The 14388-nt window shown below is 37.4% G+C and overlaps 1 protein-coding gene across 3 annotated transcripts in view; it reads left to right on the forward strand.

Moving 5' to 3' along the window:
- The first annotated feature begins 5645 nt into the window (after positions 1-5645).
- The window catches only part of KCNT2 (potassium sodium-activated channel subfamily T member 2), a 476589-nt gene continuing 467846 nt past the window's right edge, over positions 5646-14388 (forward strand). For all 3 annotated transcript variants that reach the window (XM_004382548.3, XM_004382549.3, XM_004382547.3), the window contains exon 1: positions 5646-6009. In XM_004382548.3, coding sequence (XP_004382605.1) covers positions 5915-6009 — 95 coding nt within the window. In that variant the 5' untranslated portion in view covers positions 5646-5914. The remainder of the gene's footprint in view (positions 6010-14388) is intronic.

Below are 14388 nucleotides of genomic sequence, written 5' to 3' on the forward strand. Positions count from 1 at the left end.
CTCTTGACAGGTTTCCGTTGTAAGGTTTGCAGAATGGAAAACAAACACTAGAAGTGGGTAAATTATATCAATGATTGGAATATCTTCATAAATCTCCAAATGGCCTTCCTCGATATTCCTTACCTGTGCTTTTCAGGTTTAATTGGTGAAATGAATGTGATAGTCTGCCTTTCATTTTCTCTCTACTGTTTCCTCTTTTCAGTGTTGCTGAAATAAAAATGATTCTGCTCATGGAGCTGGACATGCTTAGAATTTAGGACAGGTTTTGTTACATTTTTATTCCTGTAGACAAGATCTATTTTAGCTGGAAGCTAGGTTCACAGAATAAAACTAATCAAGAAAATAGAGAAACACGTCTCTACTCTGGTGGTAGAAGTTGAATTCCCTCCTGCTTTGCTCCCACCTCTCTAATCCATCCCTCTCCTCAGTCGGCTTTATGGGCTCAGTCTCAGCATTCTTATTTCCTCATAGTACTACCAGTCATGTGCATTTATCCTTCCTCGGTTTCAACAGCTACCTGTATATTGATGCTTCCCAATTTTGTATCTTTGGTTGAGAATTTGTACCTGATATTTGTGTCCCTGGGTGGCACGAACAGTTAAGTGCTCGAGTATTAGCCGACAGGTTGGCAGTTGGAACCTACCCAGAGATGCCTCGGAAGACAGGCCTGGTGATCTGCTTTTGAAAGGTCATGGCCATGAAAATCTGCTGGAGCAGTTCTACTCTGACACACGGGGTAGCCATGAGTCAGAATCGAGTCAACTGCAACTAACAACAATTCAGACCCATGTTTTCAAACCTTCTTGACATTGCCATTTAACCTTCTACAATTGACTCAAAGTGAAAAAATTCTCTCTCTCAAATCTACTTCTGTATTCTCATCTCATCCAACAGTAATACCCTCCATCTACTTACGCGTCCCAGAAGCATCGAAAGTATCATAGATTCTTCACTCTCCATTAACTTTCACAATCTCTCAATTATCAAGTCCTATCAACTCTTACCTTCTTAATTTCCTATAAATCTGTCTTCTACTTTCCATCTGCATTATAACCACTGCCTCATTTCAGGCAACTGGCACATCTCACCTGAAATACTGCATAGTTCATAATGGCCTTCTTTCTTCCATTCTTGTTCTCCCCCCAATCAATTATCTACACTGCTACTACAGAGATCTTTCCAAATAGTGTATTAGACTTTGTCACATGCCTGCTTAAAATCCTCAAAAAATTCATCGTCTTCAGTATAAAACCTCAGCTTGTTGGCACAGTATACAAGGTTCTTTCAGATGCGAAGGTGGCTCATAGCTACCAGTCTTCCTGTCCTTTTTCTTTCTCCCTCTTTGCCCCCTAACCAACAAAATACACATTTGCACCTTCATTCTTGTTGCTTCCTCTGCCTCCACCTTACTCCTCTACTTTTTTCTCATTCTTCAGCATAGATGTCATCTCCTCCAGGAGGCCCACCCTGATTTTCCAAAACCTGATTTAGTTGTCTCTATAAGCTTCCTGCAGCAATGGATTTTATATACTCCCTAGCAACACAACCACCAGTTGCCCGTGAGTTGACTTCGACTCCTGGCAACCCACGCTCCATAGGGTTTTCGATCGCCGATTGTTTTTGGAAGTAAATCACCAAGTCTTTCTTCCAAGATGCCTCTGGGTGGACTCGAACCTGAGCACGCTAATCATTTATACCACTGGCAACACAACAGCCAGACCGACACCTACTACATTCTATTTAACTGCTTAATGGTTTGTACTCCCATACTTAGTCCCCACACCTCACTAGATAATGAGAAGTTTAATTCATAGTAACCTCTAAATATATCTTTGTTGAAAGTATAGTAGAACCCGTCTCCTTCACACTGAGATGTTATGTAACTTAATGGTGTTATCTGAATGGATGTGGATTATCCTGCCCTTTTCTGCCTACAAAGATGAAACATCTATGAAGTGGGTAGCCTAGGATACAAAACTTTTTTTTTTTCCTTTTTAAATGTTATTTTAAAACATTTTTACAGGGCAACGTAGATACAATCATTGACAGTTTACAGAATTTTGTCCTAAAAATGATATATGAATATACATGTATTTTAGAGTTTTTAGTCAAAATCTCCATCATATTCTATGATTGCACCTATGTTCATTATTCACAAGATAATTGTCAGTACATTGTCAATTGTTAATAAAATCATTCCTCATTCATCATCCATGGGAATAAACCTTTTATTTTTATGTTAAAACACTGGCATAATCAATCAGTGTACTGGAAACCTGAATTTTTTTTAAAAAGGTTTTTTTCCCTACCCTTATTGAAAATAAAGGAAGAAATTAGGGTATCTTCAAATGTTTTTCCTAGAAAATTAAAAAAAAAAAACAACCATAAACTAGGGAATAAAGTTTCCCCCAAATCCTCATTCTGGATGTTCATCCCACCAGCATAATAATTCGAAAAACATTTGGTGAGTTCTATCTGTTAGTACGGAACCAACCTCATCTATTGTTCTACTCTACATTACATGTTGATTAAGGGGCTTAAGAATATGAGTGTACAAAATGCAAAACTGTAATGTACAGAACCAAGTTTAAAACTATTTCCAAAAATCAAATCTCATGTTATAGTAGAATGAAAGCTTTCACACACACACATACACACACAAACACACACAGAAAGAGGGAAAGATGTTATGAGATAGGAGATTAAAAGAGCACAGTAAAAAATGAAACCAAGGTAAAGAGAGAAAAGAAGGAAATATATTTTAACAGCAGGGAATGACATGACATGACATAAAAATAAAAAGAATTAAAGTACAGAAAGACAGGTGGGAGAACTAAAAGTCAAAATTAATGACAAAAAATAAACGTCTGCCTACAGAAAATAGAAGAGCAAACTGATCTTCCACTTCTAAATTTACGTTTCAATGCCCCAAATAGTGCTATGTTTTATTTTAAGAGAAATGCTAAGAATTGTATTTCTTATCTTGTACTACTCTTTTAATTTTCTTAAATTTAGCGGTGCAAGATTCTTCACTTTGACAACATACTAAGGCACACAACACAGAAAAGTGTACATTAATGCAGTAGTTGCCAATGGTTTGGCTTGACACATTGGGGTTTTCTATACCCTTTGTACCCTTAACAGCTGTGCTGTGACACTATTAGCTGAACAGGTTTTCATTTATTTATTTATTTATTGTTTAATGTACTTGCCCCTTCCTAAGCTGCTTTTTAAGAAACATCTGCGTACTTGGAAGCCAAAAAACTAAGATTGTTACAAATGTATAAAATAAGGGTGCTAAGCTTTAAGCTTTTTAAAAATAAATATTGTTTTACAATCTAACCATCAATATCTTAGGTGTCTACCACTCAATACCTTTTTTTTTTAATTGCCTGGTTCCTGAAATTGCTACTGATGTGTAAATATTTCAGATTTTGAGTCGTTCAAATACATAAAGTCAGACTATAATAATGTAAATATTAACCTGAAAAAGTAAATTCTCATAGAAGCATCTTAATAGCAGATAATAAAGTGCAAATTATAAACCAATATTCTCTTTTTTGCACAAACTAATAATGTAGTGACATAACTTTCTCATTTGGCAAAATGATTACAAAGTTCATGCAAAAGAAATATAAACAAATAATATAATTCTGACCACGGGGCTAATGCAAACGTGAAAAAAAAGTATTACTGTCTTAGGTTTAAAAGATTTTAATATACCTCAACACATATTTACTCAGGTTTTACTACTTTCAAGGTACTGTACTGGAAAGATAAGCCACACGGAGAGGGACAGAGGCATAACAGACATGCAGAAAAAACCTACCAAAGAAACCAAACCAAACCCATTGCTGTGGAGTCAATTTTGACTGACAGTGACCCTGTAGGACAGAGCAGAACTGCCACATAGGGTTTTCAAGGAGCATCTGGTGGATTTGAACTGCTAGTCTTTTGGTTAGCAGTTGTAATTCTTAACTACTATGCCACCAGGGTTTCTGAGACAACCTGTAGCATGCAGAATATAATAAGCACTACAAACCAAAATACTTAAAAGGTGTACAAAGGGTTCAAAGGAAGAAGGTCATCATAGCCAGCTGGAAGACTCAGGAAATCTAGTGAAGGATATGCTCATGTGGGATTCATCCAGAAGAATGGGTAGGATTTTGACAATCGAGACATAGGCAATGATTGTTCTCTTTCCACTGTGATTCTTCTGGTCTAGGTACTCATCCTCTTTTATCTGATAACAGAAATTTCGCTGATTTCTTCCAGCATTTCTAGGCTTCTTTAGAGATCTTCCCTACATGATCTCTACGGAGAAAAATACCAAATTAATCACTATTTCCTGGGCAAGCCAAACATTTTTTCTTTTCTTCTTTTTTTTCCTATTTGCCTCTACTCACGCTATTCCGTCTCACATTTCCTTCCTTCCCTTAAGTGCGATGCAAACGAATATATAAGGCTTAGTTCATTTTCAATAAATCTTCCTTGACTCCTCCATGAATAACTGTTATCTCACAGGTATTTCCAAATCTCTTTAGATATACACATATATATTTTTACAACGTCTATCATATTCTCTTACTTCATTTATAAAGCTTGCTCCCCTGAGCATATTGTGAGAGCCTTAATGGAGTGGGCAATAATATATCCTCAGGGCCTAGCCCAGTGTTTGTCCTGTAGTTAAGTCTGCAGTGTCTGTATGTACCCTGATGAAATCAGCTCTTGGTAGGAAAGAAAGTATGTGAAAACAAACAAAGACTTGTATAGCAGGGTTCTAGTAAGCAGCTGTGGTACTGAAAAACAAAATCTAGGCTCACTTTTTCTTTTGGGGGTGTGAACAACTAATAGAAGCATTCATAGGATGAGGCCATACAACCTGGAAGCCCACAACAGTGCTAGGAGCACCAGGAGAAATAGTTACTCACGCCTATATACCCCTCAATGCGTTTCAATGCACTTTCCTAGTTACCATTTGAATATCTCTTTTCCATGGTCTATGGTAGCCCTTCATCCTTTTCTGGATCAGGAAAACACCGCCTTTTTCAGAGTGTGAGTAAAAACGGGACTTTCCTGGGGGTGAAAGCTGGGAATTCCCTCTTCAGCCACGCCCACCCTCGCTGGCGGCGATCAAAGGGGGAAGTAGGTTGTAGCACCTAGGAAACCTCCGAGCACCTCGCGCCCCCTCCTCTCAGAGAAGGGTCAGGAGCCCGGGAATCCGCTAATTAGCTCGCCCCCATTGGTTGTCCCCAAGGCACCCCCGTGCCGTCACTGTGTTATGCTAATGAGGGGGAGCCTCCTTGGCTCGGCCCACAGCGGCAGCCCCAAAGGGCGTTCGCCAGGAGCGCGAGGTTGGTGGCATCTAGGACCAGAAGCCAGTTCCCCGCTCCCGCCTGACCAGGGCTGTGCCCGGTGCACGCCCGCCCCAGGGAACTGCAGCCGGGAGCTGCCCTTGGAGGAGGATCTTTTACCTGCCTCTTTGGAAAGTGCTTCACCATCACGCGGCGCGCACTCCCACCCCTTCCCCTCTTTCTAGGCACCGCGCGGTTTTATCGGCGAAGTAACTTTTGCACTCCCGCCTCCCCCGCAGTCCTGGGGACCAGAGGCGGTACCGAGCCTGGGGGCGGTTCCGTGGCAGCGTTGATTCTAGTCACAGCCAGACTTTTGCTCCTGGGCTTGGTTTGCATCATCCCCAGCACACCCTCCGGAACGAGGAGCCAGCCCCTTTCAGCCTCAGCTTCCGGCTCAAAGCAGACCCCCTCCCCCATCCCACTCCCCTTCCCCTTCTCCCTCCCGTCCCTCTCTCGGCCACAGTATTGTATTAGTCCTCTCCCTCTACTCCGCAATTTTTCTTTCTTTTTACCTCCTCCCCTCCATTTGTCATTTTATGTTTCCCACTCTTTGAGGAAGGATGGTTGATTTGGAGAGCGAAGTGCCCCCTCTGCCTCCCAGGTACAGGTTTCGGGATTTGCTGTTAGGGGACCAAGGATGGCAAAACGACGACAGGTGAGTGGCGTGGTGCATCGTTATTCTGTAAATGTATCTGGAAAAGAGGCCGGGGGTGGTGGTGGGTGACTAAAGGGGGAAAGGGAGGGAGAGGAGAAGGGAGCCGAAAGGGAGCCTGTGAGACTGGGGGAGGGAGTAAAAGGCACTCTTTGATATGTCTCTCCATTTTGACTCTATAGAGCAATTGCTATAGACAAGAACTCTTTTCTTTTTCACTTTCTTTTCCTTAAAATGCATTTATTGCGTTTATTCGGTGCATGTTCTTTTGTCTACCTGTGTGCTTCCCTACGGTGTGTATAATGCTGGTGTGAAAGGTACAATATATCCAAATGGCACACAGTATCAGTGCCAAATGATTTTTTTTTTCCTTTAACTGTTGTTAATCAATTTCGAAAATATGCCCCAGTTGATTGAAAAAGCACATTCGAAACTTAAATCTCCTGCACCTGTGTACTTACTCCTTGTCAGTGTTGTCTTGATTGACTACCTGATAATGGAAATTTTATGCTGTTTAAACATTTGGAGTTGCAGGTAGACAATTGGTTTACATATGTAACAGGTAGTTAGTGAAAATGACAGCCTTTGCAATAGAAAATACTCACTTTGAGCAGGTAGCTGTGACTATTGCTAAGTGTGTATTAATAATGGGGTTTGTATAGTGCAACCTTTCCATAATTAGTGTATTTTTTAGCATTATGTATGCCTCAAAATCAAAACAGACAGTCTCAAAACCAGGATATTTATTATTAGCAAAATATTGCTTATATGTTTCATCTATAGCATCAACTACTCTGTCTAGTTAAACTTCTGAAATTCCTCCAGCTTTCTCCTTGTCATTACTTAAAAAGCTTATCTTGGTGTGTTTGATTGAATTTAGTATTTTCTAGAATAGTCACTTCATGTGTCACATGCAACTTTTTTTGTTTGTCACATGTGTATACTAACTAGGCACTCAACTGGTATGTTTCCTTGAAGTTCAGTTTGGTATCGATGTTTTATTTTAATTACATAGAAGATCCATTATTGGTCCAATCCAACATCTACTGCCCACTCAACCATAGGGCAGTACACCCCCATCTTTTCCTCACATCTCACCTTCCAATGCCAGCTCCGATCCCTAAACACTGGGGATTTTATCTTGGGTATCAATTATGAACTTCTTTGGTTTTATACTAGTAATTTAAAGGGATATGGATTTTTTTTTAGAGGGTAATACTTTAATTTCAGGCAAAAACACATATATTAGTTAAAAATTAAAAGAGCAAATGCCAATTAACCAGGATACTTGGAAAGAAACGTATTTGGGTTAATTGAAATAAAGAAGACTTGGTTAGTTGAATACTACCTAACTGACACACTGATATATATTTTTTTTAAAGTTTTGAACAATCTTTTAAAATATCTTTTACAATAAAAGCTATGCTAGTCCAACTTAAGAATCAAGCCAAATTCTCATTAAAACGAGGTCTTTACATTTTAAAAATGGTTCATCAGTCTTTGGAGATTTGACTTATTTTGTGGCTTGATGACAGTATAATATTTGGTTTTGGTTCCATTTTTTGTTAGCACAAAGTTTGGAATTTGAAGGCAAGATCTTTGGACTCACAGGGGCCCAGGTCTCAACCCTATGCTTATTTGCTTAGTGGGCTTGGTCAAGTCATTCAGCCATTATAAGACTTAGTAAACTTGTGTCTATAATCAAAATCATACCTCGTAAGATTGTGACAAGAGGAGGAAGGAGAGACATAGGACTAACAATTAGTCGGCACCAAGCACTGACTAGTGTTTTACCTATGTTGTTGGTTGTCTCAGTCAATACTCATACAATCCTTGAACAATAGGTAATTTTTTGGGGGACTAGATTGAGTTTCTGAGAAGTTAAATTCTTGTCTTCAGTAATATATCTTATAAGTGTAAAGACGACTCTTGAGCAGAGTTCTTTGTATCTTAAATCCCTCAAGAAACTCAACTTCTTTCCACTTAACCCTTTAATTTATAAAAAAAATAATTTTACAGCCTAGCATAGTTGAGGTGCTTGTTAAATATTACTTCCCTTCCTTGGTTCTCATTTGAAGTTTGCAATTCTTTTTGTCTAATATGGTCTGAAATCCCACTTTGCAACTAAGTCTGAGTAGCAATCTTAAAAAAACCCTCATCAGTTATTTTCATAGACTCAGTTCCTACAGAGTTGAGGTGGAAGCACTCATTCATACAGAAACAGGCAGATAGTTTCCACCAATAGATGCATTTGGTGCTCTGCCCAGATTCTCTAGAGTGCTGTCTATGGACATCTTCTGCCTGAGAGGTTTTCTCTTGCTGGTCCCTGGAGCACCCAAAGCCTGCATGGAGAGCAAGCCAGAAGAGCCACTGGATGAATGTTTCTGAAAGCAGCCCTCAGCCAATGATGGATAAAGAGTAGTTGGATAAACACCTTAACTTCCCTGCCTGTTGGTTGGTGTAACTCTGAGGCTTGTTCTATACTTTCTCAATGGGAGCGAGCTCCAGTTGCCCACAGTGGTACCTGGCTTAATAATCCAAGATTAATGGCTTCTTCCCCCGCTTTTCCCTGCTCGTATTTTCTGGGATCAGTTCACAAATAAACTACTTACACTCCAGTCCTTATTTCAACGTCTGCTTCTGGGAAGTCTAAACCAAGTTGGGTATCTTCTATACCTAGCGAGTCATGTTCCTAGGTATAATGAAGGAGTTTTCTCCCAGCTGTGAGAGGGTAGACACTTTCCACTGTACTACTCACTTTAAGAATTTTAAATTAAATCTTAGTAAGGATTGATTGACTAGTATATAAAAATGAGTGAGGCATAAGATAGATGGATGAAGAGGTGGTGTTAAAGGGGACATATTGGTGAGACTATAGGATGCAGGAAGCATGTACTCCATCCCATAGCTTTTTATAGAACTAACTTTAGATACCCATTGCCGTCGACTTGATTCTGACTCATAGCAACCCTATAGGACACAGTAGAACTGCCCCATAGAGTTTCCAAGGAGTGGCTGGTGGATTTGAATTGCCGACTTTTTGGTTAGCAGCCTAAGCTCTTAACCACTGTGCCACCAGGGCCCCTAACACTGGATAGGTCATCTAAATTTACATTGTGCCTCCTTTTGGTAGAGGAAAAGTATATGTATACCTACACCTTCTCCTCATTTATAGGCTATCTCATTATCCAACATTTCACATGTATAGCAATAGTAAAAATCTACTATTCGACTATTTTGTGCATTAACATGACCAGTGAGACATATAGCACCCACCTATATTTCCCGTCTCTTGAGTTATTGGGAGGCTGCCGTCCCACTGACAGTACCTGCTGCTGGTAGGCTGGAACATGTATAACTGTTTGAAATGGAAAAAGCGGACACTCCATTTTCCAGTAGTGCCAATTTTGCATAATGACCTCATTTTTGGAACCTAACCATGTTGATAAGTGAAGAGGGGGTATATATGCACACATATGTAATGTATCTGTATACACGAGATACATATTATATATGTAATGCATATGTAATGTATATGTAATGCATATATGTGTCTGTGTGTGTACACACACGTGTATATATGTGTGTGTGTGTGTGTGTGTGTGTGTGTGTGTGTGTGTGTGTGTGTGTGTATAGGGCCCTGGTGGCACAGTGATTAAACATTTGGCTGCAACCCAAAAGGTCGGCAATTAGAATCCACCAGCCACTCCTTGGAAACCCTATGGGGCAGTTCTACTCTGTCCCCTGAAGGGTGGCTATGACTCAGAATCGACTCGACGGCAATAGGTTTGGTTTTTGGTTTATATACATATATGTATATATAGTTTAAATGCCATCCTTAGACATAATTTTACCTCCCTCCTTTGCATTCTCATATGCTTTTGTGAGTGGGACATAAAAGAACAAAGTTAGACACAGCAGTGCAGAGAATTTAGCACGTGGATAACAGTTCTGTGGGGTCATGAAAAACGTTTGAGAGTCGCAGAAAGAGATCATTGCTTGTGCCTTAGGGATGTCTGTTGCATATATGATGCATATTTGTTGCTTTGGAATCCTGAGTAAAGCATAAAAGTCTAATTTAAGAGGTTTGTATAGTATTTCTCCAATGGCCACTTATCCATTCAACTAATATTTGAATGCATGCTACATTTCAGGGCCTCATTAAGTTAGGTTTGCGAAGAAAATAAAGAGGAAAATGAAACAGTACCTAGTCTGGAAGTGTTCAGAGATATAATTAGAAGGGGATTTCCCCCCAGAATATTGACAGTATTGTTTTGTTGTGGCGATGACCTTGCAGAAATTCCATTTTGAGATTCTGTCAGGAAAATCCTGTACCATTTGTTGATAGGATATTCAGCATTTGCTTGAAAATAAGGTAGCTCAATTCACTGTATTAGAGAGGGCTCAAGATATTAATATATTTTGATTTTAGTATACTAATGTTTAGAATCTTCAGAGTTACTTTGTGATTGAACTTAGTATACCTAGAGATTGAAGTTAACTGTCTTATATAGAAGCCAGTCTGTGGTAAGTAGAATTGTTGTAGTGCTAAAATCCATTGTCTTCTGTTTTATGTTTATGATTTATAAAACAATACAGATTTAGGTTATTCTGCTGCAGATAAATTGGTTAGTTTTTTAACAACAACTTCAGGCAGTTAGAACAAGCCCCCCTCATCCCTCATCATGACTTAGTGATTTTAAAGTTTGGAACACAGTGCACTTGATGTGGATAAATTGTCACAGCTTCAATTACTGTTAATGGACAATTCTCAGATATAATCATAGAAATGTAGGCCATTTGTTTAATTAAGATCATTCTAGTTTTAAAAAATTTGGTCACTTGTTTCAACATCAGTAATTTTAACTGTATCTTTCATATTTTATAGGTGGGATTTGAAAGTAATGCAAGGAGGTCACCTAATGCATTCTAGTGTTTCAAACCATAAAAGAATTTGAACAAAAGTACAAGTCAATCAGTTAACAGTTTAAGAAGTATTTATAAAATGGGAAAATGTTTGCATAGCTTTTGTATTGTCTATAGCTTTAGATATTATATACTGCAAAATATCATACTTTATACATTCAAATTAAATTGGGGGAATCGGTTTTAGACTGGTATATGACAAATTCTTTATGTTATCAATTTTATCTCCTATAATCATACAATATTTTGAAAAGTAGTTATTTTAAAGTACTTATTCTAAGTTTTTTTTTCTTTTTAAGTTTAGGTCAGTAAATGTGCTTTTAAAATATTTTAAGTGTTATTAAAGAGAATGGTGTGTTATTTTGTACTGTTTACTGTATTTACGCAGTAGAAGCAACCATGCATATGCCTTATCTGTAAAATTGATTTAAGCATTTATTGTTAGAAAAAGAATCTAGACAATGTTGTATTTCTTAAGACTATTAATTTTATTAAGAGAAATCTCCATGAATAAGGCAATAAAAAATCCAGAACTGACTAGGCATCTTGATGCAAAAATTACTTTAGCCATAAGTAGTGAAATACATGAAATGCAGAGAAAATACTTTGTTTGACAACTGTTGTTTTTCAATAGTTACTAAGAATCTGGGCATTATATTTTATATAAAAATATATATAACCTCTTCCTTTTGACCCATTCGTATAAAAAAGATTAAATGTGGCTTTTCAAATTACTAAGAATTTATTTTTAAAGTTTGATTACACTAAACCACTATCATATATCCACTTTCTATATATGGTTAGGTATTTGTAATACCTTTTCTGTGAGTATTGCAATTTTAACTTTTCAAAGTACATCCACATATAAAAAGTCTTGGATCAAGGAGGTTGGAATGTAGTAATCTCATTTTTCACATAAAGTATGTGACATTTTAAAGAGATTAAACTTTCTACCAAACCGTCTCTCTGTTGCAGCTCCAACTCAGTCTTGAACACGCAAAATCATATTTCAGAGCATGACAAAGAAAGTGATTTCAGCTAACTTAATTGTTTTATCAAAATTATTAACATACTGTTTTCTTTCTCTGTTAGTAATGTAGTTCAACTTCTGCAAAAATAGATTTAAGAGGTCGTATGAGAACTACAAGGAGCCCTGGTGGCACACGGTTGTTTGGCTGCTAACCAAAAGGTTGTTGGTTTGAATCCACTAGCTGCTTTGCAGGAGAAAGATGTGGCAGTCTGCTTCTGTAAAGATTACAGCCTTGGAAATCCTATGGGGGCAGTTCTATGAGTTCTATGAGTCGGAATTGACTTGATGGCAATAGATTTGATTTGAGTTTAGAAAATAGTGAATGCAGTATTTTTACTGGATTTTACAAATCCTGTTCTTGTTGATTAAAATGTTTTGTATATTCATAAATAATATATTTTATCATTGATAGTTCATGTGTTTTTATTAGTGTATTTGTGTATTGCCAATGTTGTCTTATGCACTATGCTTATCAAAATTATGTTTATAAATGAAGCAAAAAAATATTTTTTTACATTAGAATTTAGTCATTGTTTTATTATTAATAGTTTGAAATTAAATTAGCTTGACCTTTTTCTGAGCAATGTTTAATACCTTCCATCAAGATGTTTTTTAAACTAATGCTTTTCCTGAGTTTTCAATTGGTAATTACAAATTTCTCTGTAAAACTAAATAAGACAATAGATAAAGATTTAGAAAAACAATTACGTTCACAATCCTCAACTGCATATTGGGATTTTTTTTTTTTAAATAGGTTTTGAAAAAAAAAAACAACAATTCTTTTCACAAGGATCTTAACTATCACTCAGGGATGAAGTCGCAATTTAAATAAAAACATTGTGGGCTAAGAAAGAAAGATAGCCTGAATGGGATACACCGTGTCCACACTGATCACAATATATTATTCTTATCTGTTCAATTTCTTTTTCTTCTTTGTTTCTTTGGCTTTCTTTTTATTGTGGTATATATATATAAAACGTGGTAAAAAAAATACATATGTAACATTTGTCATTTTAACATTTTTTACATATATAATTCAGTGACATTAATTATGTTCATGATGTTGTAACCATCATCACTGTGCGTTTACAAATTTTGCCATCACCCTTAACCGAAACTGAGCACTATCTAAGTGATGACTACCTCTTTCTTCCTCCCTCTTGCCCCTGGTAACCACTAGTAAACTTCAGTCTCTATATATTTGCCAATTTCTGGATATTTCATATAAGTGGTATCATACAACAGTTGTCTTTTTATGACTGACTTATTCACTTAGCATAATGTTTTTAAGGTTCATCTGACTTGTAGCATGTACCAGTGCGTCATTTTTATTTATGACTGAGTAATATTCCATTGTATGTATATGTCACATTTCGTTTATCCATTGATCAGTTGATGGACATACAAGTTGTTTCCATCTCTTTGCTACTGTGAGTAATTCTGCAATGAACATTGGTATATACAAGTATATGCTTCCATTCCTTACTGCAGTTCTTTTGGGTGTATACCTAGGATTGGAATCGCTCAGTCATATGGTAATTCTATGTTTCATGTTTTGAGGAACCACAAAACTCTTTTCCACAAGGGCTGTACCAATTTACAATTCCACAGCAATGGATAAGTTTTCTAATTTCTCCACATCCTCGCCAACACTTGCTGTTTTATGTTTTTCTAATCGTAACCATTCTAGTGGGGGTAAAACGGTGTCTCTTTGTGGTTTTGATTTGCATTTACCTAATGACTAGACATGGGGCATATTTTCTTGGGGTTGTTGGCCATTTGGAGCCCCTGGGTGGTGCAGATGGTTAAGCACTTGGCTGCTATCCATAAAGCTTGTTGGCTTGAGGCCACCCAGAGGCACCTTGAAAGAAAGGCCTGATGATCTACTTCTGAAAAATCAGTCATTGAAAACCCAGAGTAGCACAGTTGTACTCTGACACACATGAGTTTGCATGATTTGGAACTGACTCAAGGGCAGTGAGTGTTTGGTGTGTTGGCCATTTGTATATCTTCTTTGGTAAAATGTCTTTTCAAGTCTTTTGCCCATTTTTTGATTGCATTGTTTGTCTTTTTTGTTGCTAAATTGTAGTTCTTTATATATTCTGGATATAAAACCTTAGCTGGTATATGGGTCCCCCAAGTTTTCTCCCAAGCTGTAAGTTTTCTCTTCACTTTGTTGATAAAATCCATTGATGGACAAAAGTTTTAATTTTTATAAAGTTCTAATTTATCTATTTTGTCTTTTATTGCTTGTGCATTTGGTATCATATCTAAGAATCCACTGTCAAAAACTAGATCCTGAAGCACTACTCCCATGTTTTTTTTTTTGAAGAGTTTTATGGTTTTCGTTCTTACATTTAGGTGACTGATTCATTTTGAGTTAATTTTTGTGTATGGTGTGAGGTATGGGCCCAGTTTCATTCTTT

This window comes from Trichechus manatus, unplaced genomic scaffold (genome assembly GCF_000243295.1).
Source record: "Trichechus manatus latirostris isolate Lorelei unplaced genomic scaffold, TriManLat1.0 scaffold00095, whole genome shotgun sequence".
Classification (NCBI taxonomy): Eukaryota; Metazoa; Chordata; class Mammalia; order Sirenia; family Trichechidae; genus Trichechus; species Trichechus manatus.